At 55.9% G+C, this 20,069-nt stretch overlaps 3 protein-coding genes and 1 long non-coding RNA gene across 5 annotated transcripts in view; 2 read left to right on the forward strand and 2 right to left on the reverse strand.

The window, feature by feature from the left end:
- FANCD2 (FA complementation group D2) overlaps positions 1-3,317 on the forward strand; it is a 55,532-nt gene extending 52,215 nt beyond the window's left edge. For both annotated transcript variants that reach the window (XM_026110589.2, XM_026110590.2), the window contains exons 43-45: positions 1,913-2,059; positions 2,618-2,692; positions 3,207-3,317. In XM_026110589.2, the coding sequence (XP_025966374.2) occupies positions 1,913-2,059; positions 2,618-2,692; positions 3,207-3,269 (285 nt within the window). In that variant the 3' untranslated portion in view covers positions 3,270-3,317. The remainder of the gene's footprint in view (positions 1-1,912; positions 2,060-2,617; positions 2,693-3,206) is intronic.
- A 162-nt stretch (positions 3,318-3,479) lies between these two features.
- On the forward strand, positions 3,480-4,076 carry BRK1 (BRICK1 subunit of SCAR/WAVE actin nucleating complex). Its single transcript, XM_026110598.2, has 3 exons — positions 3,480-3,670; positions 3,782-3,864; positions 3,945-4,076. The coding sequence occupies exons 1-3, from the start codon at positions 3,553-3,555 to the stop codon at positions 3,969-3,971; spliced, it is 228 nt and encodes a 75-aa protein (XP_025966383.1). The 5' UTR covers positions 3,480-3,552; the 3' UTR covers positions 3,972-4,076.
- A 7,955-nt stretch (positions 4,077-12,031) lies between these two features.
- LOC135329629 (uncharacterized) lies at positions 12,032-13,201 on the reverse strand. Its single transcript, XR_010391168.1, has 3 exons — positions 12,652-13,201; positions 12,418-12,529; positions 12,032-12,133 (listed from the first exon to the last, which is right to left on the reverse strand). It is a non-coding gene; the product is annotated as an uncharacterized LOC135329629 (long non-coding RNA).
- Positions 13,202-13,429: 228 nt separating this feature from the next.
- LOC135329601 (coiled-coil domain-containing protein 81-like) lies at positions 13,430-15,231 on the reverse strand. The gene is made up of 5 exons (XM_064518529.1): positions 15,153-15,231; positions 14,876-14,937; positions 14,239-14,395; positions 13,690-13,925; positions 13,430-13,456 (listed from the first exon to the last, which is right to left on the reverse strand). Exons 1-5 carry the CDS (start codon positions 15,229-15,231, stop codon positions 13,430-13,432), a joined length of 561 nt encoding a protein of 186 aa, XP_064374599.1.
- Positions 15,232-20,069: the final 4,838 nt, after the last annotated feature.

Here is a 20,069-nt window from a genome sequence, read left to right on the forward strand (position 1 = left end):
CTGAGTTGGATATCAGATCAGGTTAGCATGCTCTGTTTTTTAGGACAGAGGTTATTGACATCTTTGGTTGTTGGCATCTGTAAGGGGGCGTTTCTGAGAACACAAGCTAAGACCTTAGAGGCAGCATTTGCCTTGCATAAAATATGCATGCCAGATCAATAATATGGGAGAGAAGTGTTGGCAGAGATCAACAGCCTTATGTGTCAGAAGAATCAGCAGCAGGAGTTGGTCAAGGGGAAAACTTTACTCAAAATCCTCTTATGATGCCTTTTTGACATTGATATTGTTACCAGAGAAGAGGGCAAAGGCAGTGGATTATAATGGTGACACCCAAACCAGTCTGCCAGTCTCTTGTAGGGGACTGGCAGGAGGGAAGGGGCACAGGACTAACTGCTTCCAGTGCAGAAAGCCAGTGCTTGTTGCCAGAGATGATCGTGCGGGGAAACGCAGTTAGAGGGAATTTCACATGTGTGATGCTTTCTTCCTGTTAGACTCCCAAGAGTTAGCATGGCTCCCCGGGCTAGATTTGCTAGTGATTTAGTCCACAGCCAGCAGCAGGAACATAAAAGTTTAGGTGAAGATCAGAACATGCCACTGCAGTCATCAGAATAGGGAAGTACCTATCTAGTCAGCTTGGTGACTTGGAACCTGGCACAAACCCTGGAGATGCTGAAGAGCCCTGCTGATATTTGAAAGTGAAATCCCCATGCCTGCTTTAAAGTCACAGTTCACCTGGTAAACAAGATCGACATCCCTGCAGCTTGTAATCAGAGTGTTTGTCTTTGCATTTGACCAGCATTTTCAAGTGCTGTGTTGATAAATAAGCTGCCCCGTATCCAGAACAAGAAAGCACAGCCCGTGGTCCCTATTAGCATATAACTGCAGGTCATGAATACCTGCATTTTACCACAGCTTTTGTTCTGTTGCACACTGATTAGGTCTCTATGCCACATCTTTTTGCAAGAATGAGAAGGCAGGAGCTGAGTCGAGGCAAATCAATGTATGCAATGAATGCTGCATTTCTGTTTGAAGAAGATTTGATGCCGACATTTTTGTTAAGCCAGTCTTGATTTTCACTTTGATATAAAACCAGTAGTTACTCACTGACATACCATGCAGCATTATCTAAGATTTGCTAGTCTTCCTCAACAGGGGTACCCATAGTATTGCTTTTTGCTGTGAATTGGCACTGTTTGATTGTCCATCGCTGACCTACATAGATAGTTCTGCTAGTTCACCAAATTGCTTGTATGCAAGAGTCTGACTTATGCACGTTATCAGTTGCACGTGCCACCAGCACCAGTAGCACTGCAGCTTCCAGATCTTCGTGTGCACGCAAGCTGTGGCTGCAGTGAGAGAGAGTGACAAGCAGTGTGAGATCTGCCTCAGAAGAGCCGCGTGTTGCTGTTCTTGGAGAACAGAGCAAGTGATACCAGTCTGTTGCTGAGATGATGGAGCAAATGAAAAGCAGATTCTTAAAAGAATTTCCCAAGTGTCAGCAGAATTCATCTGACTTTTGTGGAGGAGTTACTAGCATCTCAAGAGTTCGCAAGAAAAGCTGAGGCTCCTTCTATTTTTATCCAGCATAGATATGTCTGTTGGGATTGTTGCAAGGAATCATTTTGCCTTTAGACAAAATGCATATCTGTTTTATTTTTAAAAAGCGGATATGAAAGAGTTTGGCCAAGAAATGACACAGTCTAGCCAAACTTTGCGGGGCGCATGGTCCTTCTCACCCACCTGTATAACCATGGCTTGGATTAGCACAGCTTCTGGTAATCGTTACAACACACTGTCATTTGCTAATGAAATTCTCTCCCCAGCCTGAGTCTACACTACCTGATTTTTTTTAAATAGCAAGAAAACCTAAGCAAGAATCAAGTGTAACCATATTGTACTGTTTCATATTTAGATTCGCCAAGATATTGGACTGACCAACCATGTGCCTTTGTTGAAGAAGTCACTGGAACAATTTGTGTATCGAGTGAAAGCAATGTTGGCGTTCAACCACTGCCAGGAAGCGTTTTGGGTGGGCATCCTTAAAAATCGGGATCTTCAGGTGAGAAACACTCTCCTGCCTGGGGCAGTTAAAAACCCGGAAAGGACAAAGGTCACCCTGTCCGGACAACTAACTCTGCCCTTATGCACAAGTAGAGCAATAATGCCACATTCAGCCTGACCATAGTAGCATCATGTCTAGTGCAGCAGAAGGAAACATTTTATTTCACAGTTTCAAGGGCTACACATTGCTACATGTCTGGGGGCTCCCTCGCAGTAAGGCTTCCAAGCTTAAGGGATCGATTTTTATTTTTTGTAACAATTAGTATAAGGGATCCTTCCTCTTGGTGGTAAGAACTATGTGCAAAGAAGGGAGGAGGTAAAGGCCCCGTGAAAACCTTTCCACATGCACTTTCTTGTGTGTGCGTTCTAATAGAAACCAGTCCTGAGCATTTTCTTCCTCTTTTGCTGTAGAAGCATGATGACCAAAACAAAGGCTGCTTTTTACTCAAAGTTGTTTATTTGAGGTCATAACCAAATGCTGCTTTCTTCCACTGTGCCCTGCCATGCTTTGGCTGCTTCACACAAACTCAGTACAGAATTTTTGCGTTTAACTTAGGGAGAAGAAATCTTGTCTCAAGCTTCTGAGGAAAGGGATTCCAATGAGGAGGACTCTACCCAAACTACTGCTGAGGTACTTCTTCACAGGCAGCAGCACCCGTTGCTTTTAGCTACTTCTGCCCCTGGTTAAAACTGCTACTATAGTGCAGAGGAAATGGGAAAATATCAGAGCTCCCATTTGCTAAGTCAGGTCTACATCTACTGTCACACGACGCAACTTCCTCACCGCATCTGCCAGCTCACTGAACTCATTTAAAAACACCAGAGTAAGTGAAACCCTGAGACATCGAGCTGATGCCCACTGCTCTGGTTATGGTGTCTCTAGAAGTAACTGGGACCATTTATTTCACGGTGAGGTGGGGGCTCGGTGCGCTGGGCTGTCCCCCTCAGGGAGGCGGGAGGGCGTGGGGGCACCCTTCGCAGCCTCGCTGTTACAGCACAGGGGCGCCGGGCAGGTGAGGGTTTCTGGGGCGGAGGGGAAGCTGTCTGTGCTCCGTCTGTCTCTCCCGGTGGGAGAAGCACGGCAGCGGCAGGCCTGGGCCCGGGGGTGGGGAGCAGCGCGGGCCTCACGGCAGCCTCTCCCGCAGGAGCGGAGCGGCGCGGCGAGCGAGAGCGGCACAGACAGCAGCGACGAGGGCAGTGCTGCCTAGCCCGGCCCGGGGGCCGCCTCTGTCCAATAAAAGCGATGCAGAAGCGCACGGCTGTGGCGGAGCAACGGGGCGGCGCAGGGGGCGGGCTGCGGCCTGCGGGGCGGCACCGGCGACGCGGGGGGGGGGGGGGGGGGTTGCGTCGCGCCCGCCGTGACGCGCGAGCCCCGCGCCGGGGCCTTGCGCGCAGGCGCGGGAAGCCTGCCCGGGGGGCGGGGGGAGGGAGTGTTGCGCAGCCGTGCGCAGGCGCCGTGCGCGGCTGGGCAGGGGCGGCGGGCGGGCGGCCATGTCGGTGCAGGAAGACCCGGTGCAGCGGGAGATCCATCAGGATTGGGCGAACCGTGAGTACATCGAGGTGATCACCAGCTCCATCAAGAAGATCGCGGACTTCCTTAACTCCTTCGGTAAGGACGGCGGGGCGGGCAGCGGCGGCGGGGGGGAAGGAGGGAGGGAGGGAGGGAGGGAGTGCGGCTGCGGCCGCTCGTCCCGCACCCCTCAGCGCCGCTTCCCCGCAGACATGTCGTGCCGGTCCCGGCTCGCGACGCTGAACGAGAAGCTGACGGCGCTGGAGCGCAGGATCGAGTACATCGAGGCCCGGGTGAGCGGGGTGGCGGGAGACTGGGAGCTGGTGGGGGGCCGGGAGCTGGGTTGCGGCTGAGCTCTCTTCTCTTCCCGCAGGTCACGAAGGGCGAGACGCTGACATAAACTTAATGCGGCCCCGAGCCCCCTCCCGCTGCCACCAGAGAGCCACCGCCCCACGCTGGGGCCCGCTGCCATCTGCTTGTGTCACCAATAAACCGCTGTGCTCCAGCCCTGCCTGCTCTCTGCCTGCCAGGGACCGGGCCATGCAGTGTGGGCTGTGTGGCTGCTGTAGTCCTCTCAGATGCCTGGTGCCTGCCTTTCTGCCTGCCTGATCTCCTGCCCTGTGGGATTTCAGGTCCTCCATGCTCAGGGGGCTTTAGTGAGAGGGGAGATGCTCCCAGAGTTGCTAGGCCTGGCTGCTGTTGGCTGTAGGAGACACCTGACCAGCGTGGCTCAACCTTCGAGGTGCTTTGTACTCTTGTTGGAGTCATGAAGGATAACGGCTCAGAGGGTTTCTCAGTCTGCACGCTTGCATGCTGTCAAGGCTGGGTGGAGGAAGCAGGCTTACCCAGTAAGCTGCCCATGTTGTTGGAGAGTGCCCTTCACTAGCAGCTAGGAAGAAGCACATCTCTTCCTCCTGAGGATGGCAGGTGGCAAGGAGCAGTCAGCTGAGAGTCAAGCCTCTCAATCCCCTCGAACCATTCATTTCTTCATTGATCTCAGTTCCTCAGTGAGCATCTAAAGCTGTGAACTCACTGCTCATCTGGTGTTTGTTGGGGAGACCCTGGAATTGGTATCAGTAAAGGCCTTGCCTCCCAACAGGTTTTAAATGTCTCAGCACATTATTCTCCAGCTGAAAGCTCACCTTTTTGTGGTGATGATTTCTTGTCCACCATGTTTATCTTACTGGGCACCCCTGTAACTTTGTTTTTCTTTTGTATTTTCAAGGTTGGTAGATGTGACATCAGCTGGCTGCTCCCCAACATATGTTCTCCCCTGAGGTCACAGTTTTGTTGTCCGTAAGGAACTCTGTGGTGTCCACTGTTTGAATAAGAAAGGTGACTTCTCTTGTCCTTCCCTCTGTTTATATAGCCAGTTACATATGCTTTACTCTCTGGTGGGAATGCACATCCCAAAGGCTTATATGCTTCTTGGTGAGTGGTCCTCCTGGAAATAAGTACTTCATACCAGCACTGTAGAGCTTACAGCAGAGTGGAACAGCTGCAGGGCGTTTTGTTATCACTTAAGAAGCGGATGTCAAACACTGAGAGATGATGCTTTGACACCATACAGGATCAGCAGGTAGAGGGAAAGCTCCTATCTCTTTCCTCAGATGCAGTTCCTCTATTGCCCAGGTACATCAAAGGTCTGCTCTGCCTGTCTGTGGCCTATGTGCTGCCTATACTGAACGTGCTCATGGATGGGCTGGAGTGGAGTCTTGAAATCTTCATCCTTAGAGATACTCAAAACTTGACTGGACAAAGCCCTGAATAGCTTGATCTGACTTTCGCTCTGCTTTGGGTGCATGGGTTGAGCTAGAGACCTTTAGAGCCCTCTTCCTAGTATTCTTCACCCAAAAATTGAATAGGAGGTAGAGACAGCACCATAGACATCCCTGGCACTGTCCCAGGCTGACCCGTTTGCTTGAGATCCACTTCTTGTTGGTGTTCTCGGTCAGTGAGCTGGTTGGTATGCTGGGTCTCTCTCAGTTGGTTTCCTAGTCTCCTGACAGGTTGTTACGATATATTCTCCCTTTTTCCCCTCACCCCAGGGTTTTTCACAGGAGTTGGTGTTACTGGTTCTATTCAGTGTGGGCATGATTTTTGGTGTTCGGACGTTTGTCTTTTGCAAGACACCACTCCTCCCAGGAGGCCTACTCTCACAGAACTCAGGCATTGCGAGAGCGGTCTGTCCGCAGTTCATCTTGCAGCAGAAGTGCTGGGCAGCTCTCACCAGCAGAGAGCACTGCCATTTTTCTTTCCTTTTCAGCGAGTGTCGTAGTAGTTCTGCAAGATGTCCGTGCCAGATCGGGTTCTCTATCTGGTCCCTGTTACTGCTTATTCTGGGTCATCTGCTGAAGGTGGAGAAGCCTGCTGATCCTCAGTGTGATGCAGGTTCCTGCAGCATATGGCCTTCCAGTAGATGGAGCTTTGGTATTTTTGAAGTGCTCAGATTATTTTAAAGACTGGTGTTCTGGTCTTTCTCTGTTCTACTGTCTTTTCAGGATATGGTGCCCCAGGGACCCACATTAAACTTCTCGGGAGTGATCTAATTTATTCTAAATCGGTAGATTGATTTTTCTGCCTTGTTCATGACAGCATTCTCCCCACCATGCATTTAATATAGCAGAAGATGAAGATGTGCTCTGTATCCTCAGAGCATTCGAGAGGAATGGGTGCCCAGGCACCCCTGATAGCCATGCAATCTGACGCCTTTCCCAAGCGTCTGAACCGAAGAGCAAGCTGTTCAGAAGCCTCTTACAAAGCTGCCAGGGTGAACCAGTTCCATTAGAACTTGAGCCACATCTGTAACTTGAGATGTGTCTGTGTTCTTAAACAACTAGTGCTCTACCCCCTGCTTTTAGCGAGCGCTGTGTGTCGCATGCTTGGCCAAAGCTTGTGGAATGGTTGGAGCAATCCTGCAGGCCTTATTAATTATTCAGTAAGTTAACAATTCCTAGACTTCCAGGTAAGTCATACCATGAATGAGTGGTAGTACTGAATTTTAATCTCAGGAAAGAGATGAGGTGATGCTAAGTTGGCTTTACTCTTTTTCAAGTGTCCTCAGCAGAAGAGGAGATAGGGCTTGAGTTTGAATTGGCACGTGTGTGCATGTGTCATATATGCCATGAAAGTTGCAGTCTCTGGCTCAAAGCATATGTTTGAACATTAATGTGGATTGGACCAGACTTCTTAAATAACTAACTTCTAGTAGAAAACTAGAACCCAAAGTGTGGGTTGATGGACTTTCTAGGTGCCTACTGCGCACAGAGCCTTGATTTTAGAAAACAGCACTTTGAGGAAAGAGACATGAGAGAAGTAGCTCTAAATATTACTCAACATCAGGTTTAAAAAGGTGCCTATGGTGTTTTTTTTTAAATTTTATTTTAAATCTATTGAATAGGAGTTGTGATAACCAGTGTTTTACTGGAATTGGAAAAGCCACAATTGCATGTGTCTGGTTACACTGGGCTTCTGGGAAGCTTTAAAATCCCATTTACCTTCATCCCAAGTGCATTGCAGGTGGTTGAACCTTATTCATTTGCCTGAGCTGACCTCAAAAGAGGAATATGTTAGGACACTGCTGCGTTTCTGAGTGAGAGCTTCCCTCATAGCTTCGTGAAGCTTTGTCCATAATAGCTTTGGGAAAGTGAATTTTTCTATGAGGATCCAAGAAGACGGTCTCTGCTTGCATCTGGATGGCAAGGCAGTGACAGCAGTGGAAGTCACCTCAAATAGTTGTCTCACAAAGAGAAGATTTTTCCCTGGCCTGCCTGCTGATCACACAGGTCAGTGAGCTGGAAAAGTCATGGGGGTATGGAAGGTTCCCAGATTCACTGAGATTGTTGGGTCATTTTCAAAAGGCTGCTAGCAGCATTCAAACTCTACAAAGCATCAGGGCCTGGGATCTGGTCCTAGGGCACAGAGCAACCTTAAAGGCGGCATACACACTTGGCTTCACACCCTGACCCCCCCCTCCCCCCAGTCTGATACATGACATGCTTGAAAACAGTGTTTTCCTTTTTCTCTCACAAAAATGCAAACCCAGGAGTTGACAGAGCCCCCTGCCAATGGGGAGAGGAAGACTCTCAGTGGGAGCAGCCATCCTGGAGCAAAAGGTTCCAGAAAAAAATATCCTGGGGAAACACTCTTCAGACAGGTCAAACTCAAGAGTGTTGCCACTGCCTGCCAACAAGTCACTTACTTACCTGTGCTTTCAGGAGGTCTATGGTGTACTATTTCATATCTCTGAGGGTACAGAAAGACATAACAAACACCAGGGAATCTCCAGGGGCAACCTTAACTGGTATTTAACCTGACTTAAAAAGCTGGACATTGAACATCTAATACTCACTGCCATATGACGGAATCAGCCAGAAAGCACTAGGCTTTGTAGGATCAAGTATTGACATACTAGGACCTTAGCCTAGGGCATCGTAATACAAAACAGGAACCCACTTATTGGGGATTGAATCTTTTCTGTGGTACGCTTTAAGGTGAGGAATACACTAGTAAAAGATCGTGAGTCTTTCCTTGCAGGTGGCTTCTGTGCTGGACTTAAGTTTTGAAAGTACCATACTGGACCTCTTGCATGTTTGTACATATGTTTTAGCTGAGGGATCCACCGTGTTATGTTATAGCCAGGGCTGTAAATGCAGCTGAGCTCCTGGCTGAGGCCCAGCTGTGCTGCATAGTCATCTCCACGTTGCCCCCCACCCCATCCCGTCAGTGGTTCCCTGCTATCTCATGCCTCATCAGTTTTTCTGCTTCCTAGTTTTGCCATCCCCCAGCAGGGAAGTCGCTGAGAAAGCTGTGAGAGGATCGATCTTGTGATACTGCTAGTCAGAGCTGAGCAGTGGGGAGAGGAAAGCAGAGCAGTGACCTTTTCGTGCACTGCCTTCTCACTGAGGTGCAACTGCAGAGTAAATGCTCATCTTGCTGTTCACAGAAATGGCAACACAGCACTTTGAATTTGCTCTGCCAATACTGTGGTGTGGTAAAGGCCGCTGGGTTCTTTCCAGGTATTAACTGAAGTTAACAGTTGGGCCAACTGTCCTCAGCACAGGCTACAATGATATCCAGCTGCTGTGTGACAGTTGCTCGTACAGTACAGTGACGCAGGGTCATTTTCAAACAGTCCTTTGCTGTTTCTGGCTACCTGGCCTCACTGACAGGGTTGCAAAAGGAGTTCTGGGATGAAACCAGATTTTTTTTCTCCTTTGCTTGGCACAAAAACATTATAATCTGAAAGGCTAAAGGCTCACTGAGTTGTTGGATTAATCTACGACCAGTAATTTAAACAAATTTGGGGCCAAAGCCACTTGTCCCAGAATATTTCAGTGTAGGTTGTGAGCTCTGCTTCTGGCCCCTGTGGCAGAGAAGGGCAGAAGAGCCTGGGGAGATGAGGTTGGGTTAGACCTTCCTTTTAATGTGGGAGAAAGGAGCTGCAGAAGGAGTCACCTGCAATAAAATACTGAATGCATATAGGAGAAAGAGATGTGAAAATTGGTTTTACATTACCTCTTCCAGGCCTTTCTCCGCCATTTTATTGCTGACAACTCTGCTGTCCCCACTGTTTCACCTAGCAAAGTTGTGATGACAGTATATGCTTTGCCTGCCCTACCCCACAACCCAATTTAGTTGATTCATTTCTTTAAGGAATTCCTGAGTTGTCCACAAAAAATCAAACAATAAAATCCCTTGCGATGCTTCTGCAGGCCAAAGTGCTGTGGCTGTATCAAGAGGAGGTAAGAAAACTAGAGAAGGCAATGATCACTTGGGCTCCCTTATATTTTGGGAGGGATACTTGCTCTCCCCTTCCTGTGTCTCTGCCTTCCCCAGGCGTTTCTGGCCCTATTGCATGGCCAAAAGGATGGAGGTGGGAAGGGATCAAAGGGAGTCAGGCAGACAAGGAAGAGGAGAGGCAGTGCTTTTGACCAGATTTTGTTGATAGTTGTTTCTGGAAGGCTGATCAGTGCCCTGGGTGTGATGGGAGTGCTCATGCATCACTTCGGCTGAGTTGTATTTGCTGCAGAAAGGATTTCTGGCCAGATGGGGAAGAGTGTAGGTTTTTGGGAGGTGTGGAAGGGAGCCTGTGCTTGGTCCCTTGGTTTCAAAGTGATGGGAACTGGTGCCCAGGAAGGCAGTTGTGGTTGGTGTCCAAGGGAAGAGAAAATGTCAGATTTGGCATCCCCTGTGTCCGGCTGCAGGGTAGAGCAGGAATCGCCAGCAGGGCATTTGATTTGAGGGCAGTGTGGTGGGAACCCAGCTTGCTCTCCTCACCCACAAGCAGCCCTCAAACCCCCCTGATACTCACACATCATCTTTTGACCCTGGAGGTGCCATCCCTGAGGTTTAGCCACCCTCTGCGTCTGTTCAGTGTTTGTGCTGGCTGAAGTGGGCTGCAGTCCATGCCAAGCAGTGGCTACAGCAGGAGAGATGCCAGTGTTTTGGACTGGGACATGGTGAGCCAAAGACTTGGAGCCCCCGGAAGAGCTTGGCAGGATTCAGGCAGCTGAGTCACACACACTGTCCCCCCAAAACCTTTCCCTCGCCTCCTCTCTGGCGTGGCAGTCCCCAAGTCACCTGCTAGGGCATGGCCGGGGTGAGAGCTGCCCGGCAGAGGGGCTGCCCCACTCTCCTGGCTCCCGCCTGACCCTTTCCGTCCCCTCTGGAGCTGCCCTGCTGCCCCTTGCACTTTCACAGCCCACCAAGGAAAGGCTCACAGCAGCTCGGAAAGGCCCTTTATTTCCACGCATAAAAGCCATCTTGGTGGTAACTGCCCGGCACACGGTCCTGCTGCTCTCTCTTCTGGAGGTGGCGCATCACCAAAGCGCTGCGGGGTTCAGGAAGAGGATGTTGTGCCACTGGAGACGTTGCTGGAAATGTCATGGTGCACCCCCACCCCCCACCCCCTTGGAGTGGGCGGGATGTGTGAGGCCAGGCCAGGCTCCAAGGCTGCTTCTGTGCTTCTCCAGGCGGGGCTGGAGAAGACCCTCTTTCCCCAGGGCCATGGCAGGAAGGGCATTGCGGAAAGGGGGGAACGCGCCTGGGTTGCCAGGTATTTACCGGCGCCGCTCCTCCTCCACCATCAGCCTCTGTCGGTTTCGTTCCACCCTTTCCTTCCACCTGTCCCGAAGAACTTTGTAGGAAGTCAGAAGCTGCACATTCTGCTTTGCTTGCGCGGACGCTTGCCTGCAATAGGAGTGGCAAAGTCCCGCTCCCGCTCTCCCGGGAGCCTTCCGGCCCCCCCAGCCCCTGCAAACCCACGTCGGAAGAAAGCCGGGGCTGTCGTAGGTTGTGTCCTGGAGCTGAGGGATTTGGGGTCCTGGCACCTGCAGGGGGGGTCAGAGCCCCTCGCCTGTGCCAGGCCCTGGCTCTGAGCTTGCGCGCCCACGCACGCTTACCGTTGGGGGGGCCTCCCCGGCATGTCAGTGTCTGGGCGACGACGCTGCTCGAGGGCGTATTGCAGCTCCACTAGTGTGATCTGTTTTGCAAGGAGAAGAAGAAGAAATGGTTTCAGCATGGAGGGGTGAATGGGCGAGACAGCACTGGGCTGCAGGGGAGGCACCTAGTCCTTGTAGAGCCAGACTCAGGCTACACAAGGAGCTGATACAATGGGCTACCAGAGCGGAGCCCCTGCGGCTCTGCCGCCGGCACGTCTGGGGCCAAGGGGCTCAAGGCAGCTGCCCCCGAGAGCTGGTTTCTGGCTCGAAGGCAGGCACCGCAGGCAGAGGTTGCCCAGTGGGGAGGCATCCCCCGCCAGCTGCCCTCGCTGCAGCGCCTGGCTCCTTCTGGGCCCGCTTCTGGCTGCAGCCGTCTCCCTCCTCGGAAGGGGTGGGCCAGCTTGGGCGCAGCTCCTCGGAGGCAGCCGTCCGCCTGGGCCCTGGCTGCCTGCAAGGCTCCGCCGCCCTGGACGTGGGAAAGGCCCTTTTGCAGAGGGCCGTCAAAGGCATCCCGTACCTGGGCCTGACGCCGGGCCTCTTTCTCCAGTGCGGCCTGCTGTTCCTCCCACGATGCTTGGTGCTGCCTCTGCTCCTCTTTCAAGAGGGAGACGTGGGCAGCTCTTCCAAACCTCTGCGTGGGAGGGCAGGCTGCATCCTGCGGGGCCGCGGAAAGGCAAGAGTATTAGTCTTGTCTGTCTGGGCAGGGATTCTGGGCAGGGGCGTGTTGGCGCTGGCTTTCCACCCGCTCTCCCGCCCCTTGTCTTGAGCCTCGCCACCGTCACTCTTTTGCGGGATTTTCGGCAGAAGGCAGGCTGAAAAAGCTGTTGTACAAGCAGTGCCTAACTACGCCCAAAAGTAGCACCCAAAGAGGCCACCGACGGCTCCAGTGGCTACGTGCTGAGGGCCCTTTCCGGAGGGAGTCTCATAGGCCGGGGCTTTCCTACGAGTGGGTGAGATGCCAGGATTACCCAGAGCCCCATCACGCACCTGTGCTGCACCCCTGGGAGTGGCGCCGGCATGGCCACGCCGAGGTCCGGCGGGAGGGTGCGGGAGGTATTGCACGCCAACCTGCTTCCCCGGGGAGGTGCCCGGGATGGGGGCCGTCTGGTTCACAAGGGTCCTGAGGAGACACCACAGGGCGCGTTAGCACAAGGGCAGGAGGTGTTTGCTAAGAAGGATTTGCCTTCAGCTCCCCAAAAGGGCGTGACATGACCCTGGAGGAAAACAAGGGCAACGTGAGGCTCTCCCGCAAACTGGCGCATGCTTGGCATCCAGCAAGCAGGCAGCCTTTGCTGGACAAGTGTCAGGAGGCCTTTTGAGTCTCTGGGGCCGGCGTGTCCAAAGGGGACGTCTCTCCTGCGCAGGTCCCAGTGTGCCCCTCAGCCCTTCCGCCAAGGCTCTCACCTGGCAGCAGGCTTGCTCTCCATGCCTTGCTGCCTCGCGCCTTCCCCCCACTTTGGCAGCACGGGGAGAGAAAGCTCCTCGCGGTGCGGCAGGAGCTTGCCAGGACGCCTCTCTGGAAGGAGGAAACAAGGAAGCTCTTGAGAGCAGCCGCTTGCGGAGTGCATTTTTACCTGGCTGCTGTCACCCAGCGTGGGACAGGGACCCAGCCGGGTCAGGAGGCATCTCTTCCCTGACCTTTGCTGCTCCTGACGGCCCCAAGCTCTTCTTCCAGCTCCTGCTCCTTCCCCTGTGGGCAGCCGGTGGGGGCAGCCTGGGCCTCCACGCTGCCTTGCACAGCAAGCTGAAACCTGGAAACCAAAAGACAAGCCAGCTTTGAAGGAAGGGCATTGTCTCCCCTTTGCAGCTTGCGGACACGGATCCTCCTCACTGCTGACGGAGACCTTCTTGCATCCCCCCTCCTCTGTGTCCGTGCACAGCTCTTTGGGAGCTGGTTTTTGGCACTCTCCCCCAAAAGACAGAAGGCGTAGCCTAAATGCCTCTCTGTGTGCAGTCCCTGCTCTCTGATGGGAAGGAGGGCAGGCTGGGCATGAGAAACGCAGTCACGGTTCCCGCTCACTCCAGGCAAAGACACGTGTGAGAAGCCCAAAGTGAGCTTTAGTGAAGCGGGAACCAGTCACTGTGTGAGTTATTCCCAACTCCATGCTGAGTGTCAAGCCCTGGCGGTGCACGGTGCCGAGCAGCAGCCGGGAAGCCGCCTGCTCGGTTAGCCAAGGGCTGCAAAGGAAAGGCACTCACCTCGGGAACACATGCAGAGGGCTAGGCCGGGTCCCCAGGGCAGCAGGTGTGCCGGAGATGGAGAGATCTACCGTAGGCAGTCTCTGCAATGTAACACAGACCCATTGGGAGGCTTCCAAGGCAGCTCTCGCCTTGCTGCTGAAGGCAGCAGAGCATTCTCCTGCCACAAGAGGAGGCCGCCTCTCCAAAGCCTCCTCTAAGCTCTCTGCCGAGAACATTAGCCCCTCATGCCGGTGCGGAGAAGCTGCACAGCAAAGAACAGAGCTCGGCTGATAACACTGCCAGGCTTTCTGTAGGGGCAAGGGGCAAGAAACTCAGGAGGCGCTCGCTCTCTTTGCTCCTGGAGAAGGCTGTGGGGGCAAGCACTGGGGAAGGCGTTTCAGTAGGCTGCCACGTCCCGGCTGGCCAACACACATCAGGTCGCTCGTCCTTCCATAGGATTCCCAAAGAAATCGCAGGGAAAGCGGAGCAACTTACACTGCAGGGGTCCGCCAGCCACCGGGTGCAGCGGGCATAAAAGCTCATGTGCACTTTGTCTTCCTGGCAAGTCAGAACGCCGACGTCCCTGAAGGCAAAGGCGACCTTCTCTTTGTTGCGCACGTGCGCAGAGAACAAGCGGATGGTCTCTTGCACGCAGTCTTCCACCACGCGCCTCGAGAAGGAGGTGGCCAGGGACAGCTGCCGGTACTTCAGCGGCTTGATCTTCACGTTGTCTACACGGGAGAGGAACAACACCACTGCCACAGCAGGCCAACTTTCCATTGTTGGGCCATCAAGAGAGGCGAGTGGCACGGAGGCAGTTGTTAGGGCAGTTCAAAAAGAGAGAGAGAGCCTGACTGTGTGCAAGCACTATTCTGTAGTACAAACACCTAGAGAAAAGGTCCTTCTCGGAAAGAGCTCTCTGCAGGGCGATGGAGCTGGACATCGCTACTTCTGCCTGCCCCTCCCAAAGAGCAGGGAGCAGCCACCCCCTGCCCCACAGGTGATGTGGCAAGGGGAAGCAGAGGGTGGCCGCTGCCAACTCACCAGGCAGAGTCACTTTGGGATGCTGGAGCCTCTGCAGCCAGACCATGTCCATTTCCAGCTGGAACACAGGCCTTCGAACTGTCAGCACGTCGTCTTTGCCAGGGCGCAGTGGCTCCCAGACCGTGCAGAAGGTGCCGAGCCCCGCTAGCAGCACACCCTGCACACAGCAAAGACACAAAGGCCCACCAGGAAGGCTTTTGGCGAGGGAAAAAGTGCTGTTTGTCGGAGCGTGGGAACGCTGCTCTGTGCCCTCTCTGCTGCTGACGTGCAAGGGGCACTTGGGGAAGGCTTTAGAGAAGAGCCACGTTCTCCGCATTGTCCCTCACCCTCCTTGAGAGGTTCACTAACGTCCCTCAGCTAGAGAAGATCCCCGGGGTTTCCAGCAGCCCTGGCACAGAGCCCTGTCTCTCTGCGCGGTCTTTAGTGGGGGGCCGCAGGGGAGCGGGGAGCCCTGGGACGTGCCAGATGCTGTCTTACACTAGAGCTGCACGGGGTTTCTCTCCCGGCTGGCCAAAAAGCTGCTGTGCAGCAGGCGGGCCAGGTGTGGTGTGCAGCTGTGGGGCTGGGGGAAGGAAGGCTTGCTCCCGGGCACCCAGGGCTCCCTGGACAGCCAAAACCCTCCAGGACACCAGCCCACCTTGTCCTGCATCAGCTCTTCCAGGATGTAATTGGACACGGCATCCCAAATAGCAATAATCTCTGGAAAGCAAGGGAAACACATGTCAGGCCCAGCCCTCTGGGACAGGGCACCCCTTTCCTCCCAGCCCAGCCCAGCCCAGCCCAGCCCAGCCCAGGCCAGGCTCTCGTGGCAGCCCCCAGCCGCCTGCAGCCACCCTCACAGCGCCGGCTCCACAGCTCTTTGGACAGCTAAGAGTCTCTGCGGCCCCTGGGGAAGCAGCTCCCCAAGCCCTTACCTTCGGTGGAGAGCTGCAGCAGCGTTGGGAACAAGGAGCTCTGCTCTGGGCTGATGGTCTCGGTCCAGCAGCCCTCCATCTCGCTTGCCCCTTGCCCTTAGCTCACCTCGGCAGCCAGGGGAAAAGGACGCTCTCGTCGTCTCCTCGCCCCAGGCTCCTGTCCAACGGGCCCCTGCTCCTCTGCCTGACGGCGAGGGGCCCCCAGCGTGGCCCTGCTGCCTGCTGCCCGCTCTGCTTGCTGCGGAGCAGCTCCAAAGAACAGCGGTGAGCAGCACCCAGCCAGCGCCTGGGCCTCGCAGGGAAGTGCGGACACCGCCAGGGACCAGGGAGACCTCTGTGATGCGGCGCGTCCCACTGTGAGCTCAGCCTCACTGTGTCATCTCTGGGGGCTCATTAGGTCACGGGCACAGAGGTGCCCCAGCCAGGGGCCCCGCTGACCCAGACCCCGCCTCGTGGGCTGACTGCACGGCCCTGCCTCGGCCTGACCCTGTCACCACGGAGGTGCCTGGCTGGCCTGGGCTCAGGGCTGCCCCCCTCCCAATCCCGACCTGCCCTTCGCCCTCACCGGGGGCAGGTGGGACGCGCCCTGGAGGACCAGGCCCCTGCCCTGACGGCCCTGGCGTCTCCCCTGGCTCCCCGGCCCCCAGGTGCTTTGGGCAGGGGCACAGTGTGGCACAACAAGTCCCTTTGAAGTCCTTGCTGGGTAGGTGGGGCGAGGGTTGTGCAAAAACTGCAGGATTCTCTTCCAAAAATCATGATGTTTTGTTTCTTGGTGACAAACAGGGTGCTGGTCGTCTTAGCTGTGTGAACTGTGGAAGCGTCAAAAGCTTCTTTTCCGGAGGAGAGAAGGAAAGGTGTCTGGCACGCCATGGGAGGACCTTGCAGGGGCGGCATGGGGGCACTTTCTCTCTCTGGGTCCACAGATGGGGTCAGGCGGGAGCCAGGAGAGTGGGGCAGCCCCTCTGCCGGGCAGCTCTCACCCCGGCCATGCCCTAGCAGGTGACTTGGGGACTGCCACGCCAGAGAGGAGGCGAGGGAAAGGTTTTGGGGGGACAGTGTGTGTGACTCAGCCGCCCAAATCCTGCCAAGCTCTTCCGGGAGCTCCAAGTCTTTGGCTCACCATGTCCCGGTCCAAAGCACTGGCACCTCTCCTCCAGGCAGGCCCTGGGGGACAGCAGCCACTCCTTGGCATGGGCCGCAGCCTGCTCCCTCAGCTTTGGCGGCTGAACAGACCCCGAGGCTGGGCAGACCCCCAGCCAGACCCTGGCACCACCGGGGCCAAGGCACCGCACGGGAATGCCAGAGCTCCCCCCGGCACTCCCACCACTCCCTCCACCAGCTTGCTCCCAGCAACAGACCTGTCAGCAAAGGGCAAGGGAGCCTTCCCAGGGGCTCAACTCCACTTGGGACTGCAAAGTGAAGACAGCTGGTGCCTGGTCACAGCCGCAGTCCCCAGCCTCTGCCTTGCAAGGGCTTTCTCTGCACAAGCAATGACAGGAAGAGACCCTCCATTAAAGACCCTATGCGGGATCCCACAGGAATTCCTCTGGCCCTCACGGAATAGATGTGCTCCTCTTGAGCCCCACCCGTGAGCTCAGCAGGGCAGGGCTCTCGTGCCTTCGTGGGGAGGCACTGGCCATGACTTTTGGAACAGAATCCTGCAGCTTTTGCACAACCCTCGCTCAACCGTCCCAGCAAGGGCTGCGAGGGGACTGTTGGGCCACACTGTGCCCCTGCCCAAAGCACCTCTGGGCCTCGCCTTGAGACCTTGGATTCCTGCCTCGCTTCGCTAGCCTCAGGGCTGCCTTGGCCTGACACCTTGCGCTGTTAGGACTCCTCTCTTGCCGCGCAGCCTAGGCTTCTCCCTTCTCTTACCTCCTGCAAAGGGCAAAACCAAAGCCCCCGCCCAGGGCCAGGCTGCCTCTCTGAGCTCGGCTCGCTGTCAGGCTCACGCTCTTGAGCAAAGCCAGGCAGGTTCCCGCAGGGAAAGCGCGTGCCTGTGCAGCGGAAACCAATCCGCCTTGTGTAGCTAAGAGCAAAGCTGGCACTCCTGGGAGGGAATCCCGCGGCAGTCTGGCGGCTCTTTCCTGGTGGCAACTTCCGCTGCTCCAAACAAGATGCTTCCCAGTTACGGAAGAGCACAGTGCGGGCAAGACATCTTCCCTGCTCTGCCCTCTTCAGTTTGAACCCTGTCTTGCTCTCTTCTTGATGGTGCAGTTGAAGAGCACGGATTCCATCCCTTCTCTATCAATGTCATGATGAGAGCTCTGCTGTTCTTCATAGAAAACTATTTGCTGTGCGACTGAAGGGGCTGGGCTGCTGCTTGGCCATCGCTGTGAGGGAGGGAGCTGTAGAGGACAGGAGCGGAGCCCGACACCACCCCCCGGGCCCAGGGCAATTCCCGGGGCTCCGACTCCCGGCTCTCCCCAGTCCGGAGGAGAATGCCGTAGTTGGTGCTGCTATGCTGCTGGTCTGCACCAAGCTGCCCTTCCTCCTCCTCGCTCTGCCCTGGCGGGGTGACACGTGCCCAGCCTTTGAGCTGGCTATGGGGGAGGAGAGGGAAAGGCTTGGGGGGCTGGGGACCTCTGGAAGGGGGCCGGGTATGCTCCAGAAGTGGGGAGCAGGGGGCTGCACCCAGCCGCTGGCTTGGCTGAGCCCACGAGTCCTGCTGCAAATGTGGGCTCTTGACGTGGAGACCAAAGGCTGCTGCTGGGCCCCTTGGTGCTGCAGCCAGGCTGTGGCTGGGGAGAACAAGCTGGGCTCCGCCCGCGTGCCCTGCTCCCAAACCCCTTGCAGGCAATCCCCCCCCCCTCAAAACCCCGCAGCCTTCCCCAAATCCAGAAACACCCCAACCACCACAACCCTGACTCGCGGCCCAGCCCAGATGCCCCCGGCCCCCTCAGTCCACTGCCTGAGCCCACACAGGGCCACGGGGCTCCTGGGGAGGGCGGGCTGGGCCGGGCCATGTTTTGGAACAGAAGTCTGCAAAGGCCTTGGTGTGAGGCCCTAGAGAAGAGGGATTCTCCTGGGGGCTCAGAGCAACCCACACAGGGCTCAGGGCAGGCGGAGGGAAACCCAGCCCACCACCACTAAACCCCACGGCTCTCCGTGGGGACCATCCCGGGTGCTCAGGCCCAGAGCAGGAGGAGGGGCTGTGGGGGCACGGCCACATCCCAGGGCAGCCTCCATCAGGCCTCAGCTCCACAGCGGCTCTCAGCTTCAGGTGAGCTCTCTCAAGAAATACTGCTGTCCCTGGCTCCCCGGCCCCCAGGCAGCCCCTGGCTCACGCTGAGCCCTGACACACGCAGCGTTGTTCATGGCTGGGGCTGTGCGGCACACACGTCTTGCCCGCAGGATAACCTCAGGCGGTTCATCCGAACAGAGGAGGCTGTAGGCAGCACCCATTTGGCACCTGGCCCTGATGCCCCCAGTGTGTCCTTGTCCTTTTCTTGCCGTGAAGCAGCGTGTTTTCGTGTAAATGGCCTTTTGCTCTACAGCAGAAATGAGGAACAGAGTTTCTCCGATTTCCTTCGACCTAGAGACTGCAATGGCAGTGCAAGTCAGCACAGAGGCGTTCAGCACAGCGTGCCGCGCCCTGACTAGACGTCAAGCCCATGCGGACCAGCGCAAGCTTCCCAGCATCCAAATGCCTCAACCAGCACCAAGAGATGGCAGACAAGTTCTGTTGGGCCCCTACGGGGGCCTTGGCATACCTATGCCGGCCCAGCAACAGCCGCCCCTCGGGGCTCCCTCCCTTTTCTCAAACTGACCCCGTGCCTGCTGACGCATCCCCACCAGAAAAAGGGGGCTGCTGCTCAGCTGGTGGCTGTGCGCTCCACTTCTGCAGGGAGAGGAAGCACAGAGGTGGAGTTCTTGTGGGGCTCAAGCAGCCGTGCCACGGCCAGCGCAGGGAGCCCGGTGTGCTTGGCTGCACACATGCTGGGGCCTGTGTGACACAAGACACGCTCTGCCTGTTGTGCTTGGGCTCTTGTCATCGCTTCCCCTGCGCTTCTGCTCCCCTCAGCCGCCAGGGGAAGGCCTCACCTCTTTGCTAAGACAGCTTCATGGCTCTGCGCCCTCAGCGGGCCATCTCAGGCCTCCAGAAACTTCCGTCCTTCCCTGGTCTCCACCCTTGGTTACTTCCCGCCATTGCCCCGCCGCCCCCGGGAGCTTGGTGGACTGCGGGAAGCATGAGGAGCTTCCTCTTGCCTCTGCTGCTGTGTACAGTCGCAGGGGAGCAGGAGGGATTGTGGCAGAGGAGATTTTCTTCCTGGAGGAGTGCTGCTACGCATGAGACTGTCAAGGAGGGCACGATGAAACACAGGGTGTTTTAGGTCTTGGTTTTGAGCCTAATACAGAAAAAGGCCAGGGTTTCAGCCGTGTTCCTCCAGCGTATGCCCCGATAAATGTCTGCCTCCTCTGGGCAGCTGACCCTGTCCAAAACGGAGAAGGAACCCAGCCGCAGAGGCACAGCATCTTGTGGGTAGCCTGTTGCTGGCTGTTGCTGTGATTTGTGTCCTAGGACTAAGGGGGACGGGGGAGGGAGGGGTGTGGGGGAGGGAGATGCAGGTGTTGCCTTCACCTCTCCTTTCAGCCCTCAGCAACAGGAAGAGCCCACCTGAGCGCAGTCTCTGTGTCTCCTCTTGCAGCAGGAGAAGCCTGGTCTCCTTGCCCTGATGGGCATCTCTGCCCCTCTGTGGCATCGCCAGCTGGTTCCTGAGGCTGTGCCCGCAGGGGCGCCTGGCCAGAGGAGGGAGGAGGAGGCCGGGGGCGGGGGTGGGAACAACCCCCAGGAGCCGCCAAGCGGAAGGGGCCCGTTTTGGCTTGGGAGGGCAGGGGAAGGGACCTGCGTTATGGTCTGGCACGCCAGCTCCTGCCTCCGAAGCATGCAGCCCTGAGGGCGATGGCTCCCATTCC

This window comes from Dromaius novaehollandiae, chromosome 12, assembly GCF_036370855.1.
Source record: "Dromaius novaehollandiae isolate bDroNov1 chromosome 12, bDroNov1.hap1, whole genome shotgun sequence".
Classification (NCBI taxonomy): domain Eukaryota; kingdom Metazoa; phylum Chordata; class Aves; order Casuariiformes; family Dromaiidae; genus Dromaius; species Dromaius novaehollandiae.

Bases quoted from the DNA above. Each gene is read 5' to 3' on its own strand.
- BRK1 (XM_026110598.2), top strand. From the start codon at position 3,553: ATGTCGGTGCAGGAAGACCCGGTGCAGCGGGAGATCCATCAGGATTGG. The intron at 3,671-3,781 runs GTAAGGACGGCG...GCTTCCCCGCAG, and splicing joins GGACTTCCTTAACTCCTTCG to ACATGTCGTGCCGGTCCCGG. The intron at 3,865-3,944 runs GTGAGCGGGGTG...CTCTTCCCGCAG, and splicing joins TCGAGTACATCGAGGCCCGG to GTCACGAAGGGCGAGACGCT.
- LOC135329601 (XM_064518529.1), bottom strand. From the start codon at position 15,231: ATGGAGGGCTGCTGGACCGAGACCATCAGCCCAGAGCAGAGCTCCTTG. The intron at 14,938-15,152 runs GTAAGGGCTTGG...CTTGCTTTCCAG, and splicing joins GCTGCAGCTCTCCACCGAAG to AGATTATTGCTATTTGGGAT. The intron at 13,457-13,689 runs GTAAGTTGCTCC...TTTGCTGTGCAG, and splicing joins GGCTGGCGGACCCCTGCAGT to CTTCTCCGCACCGGCATGAG.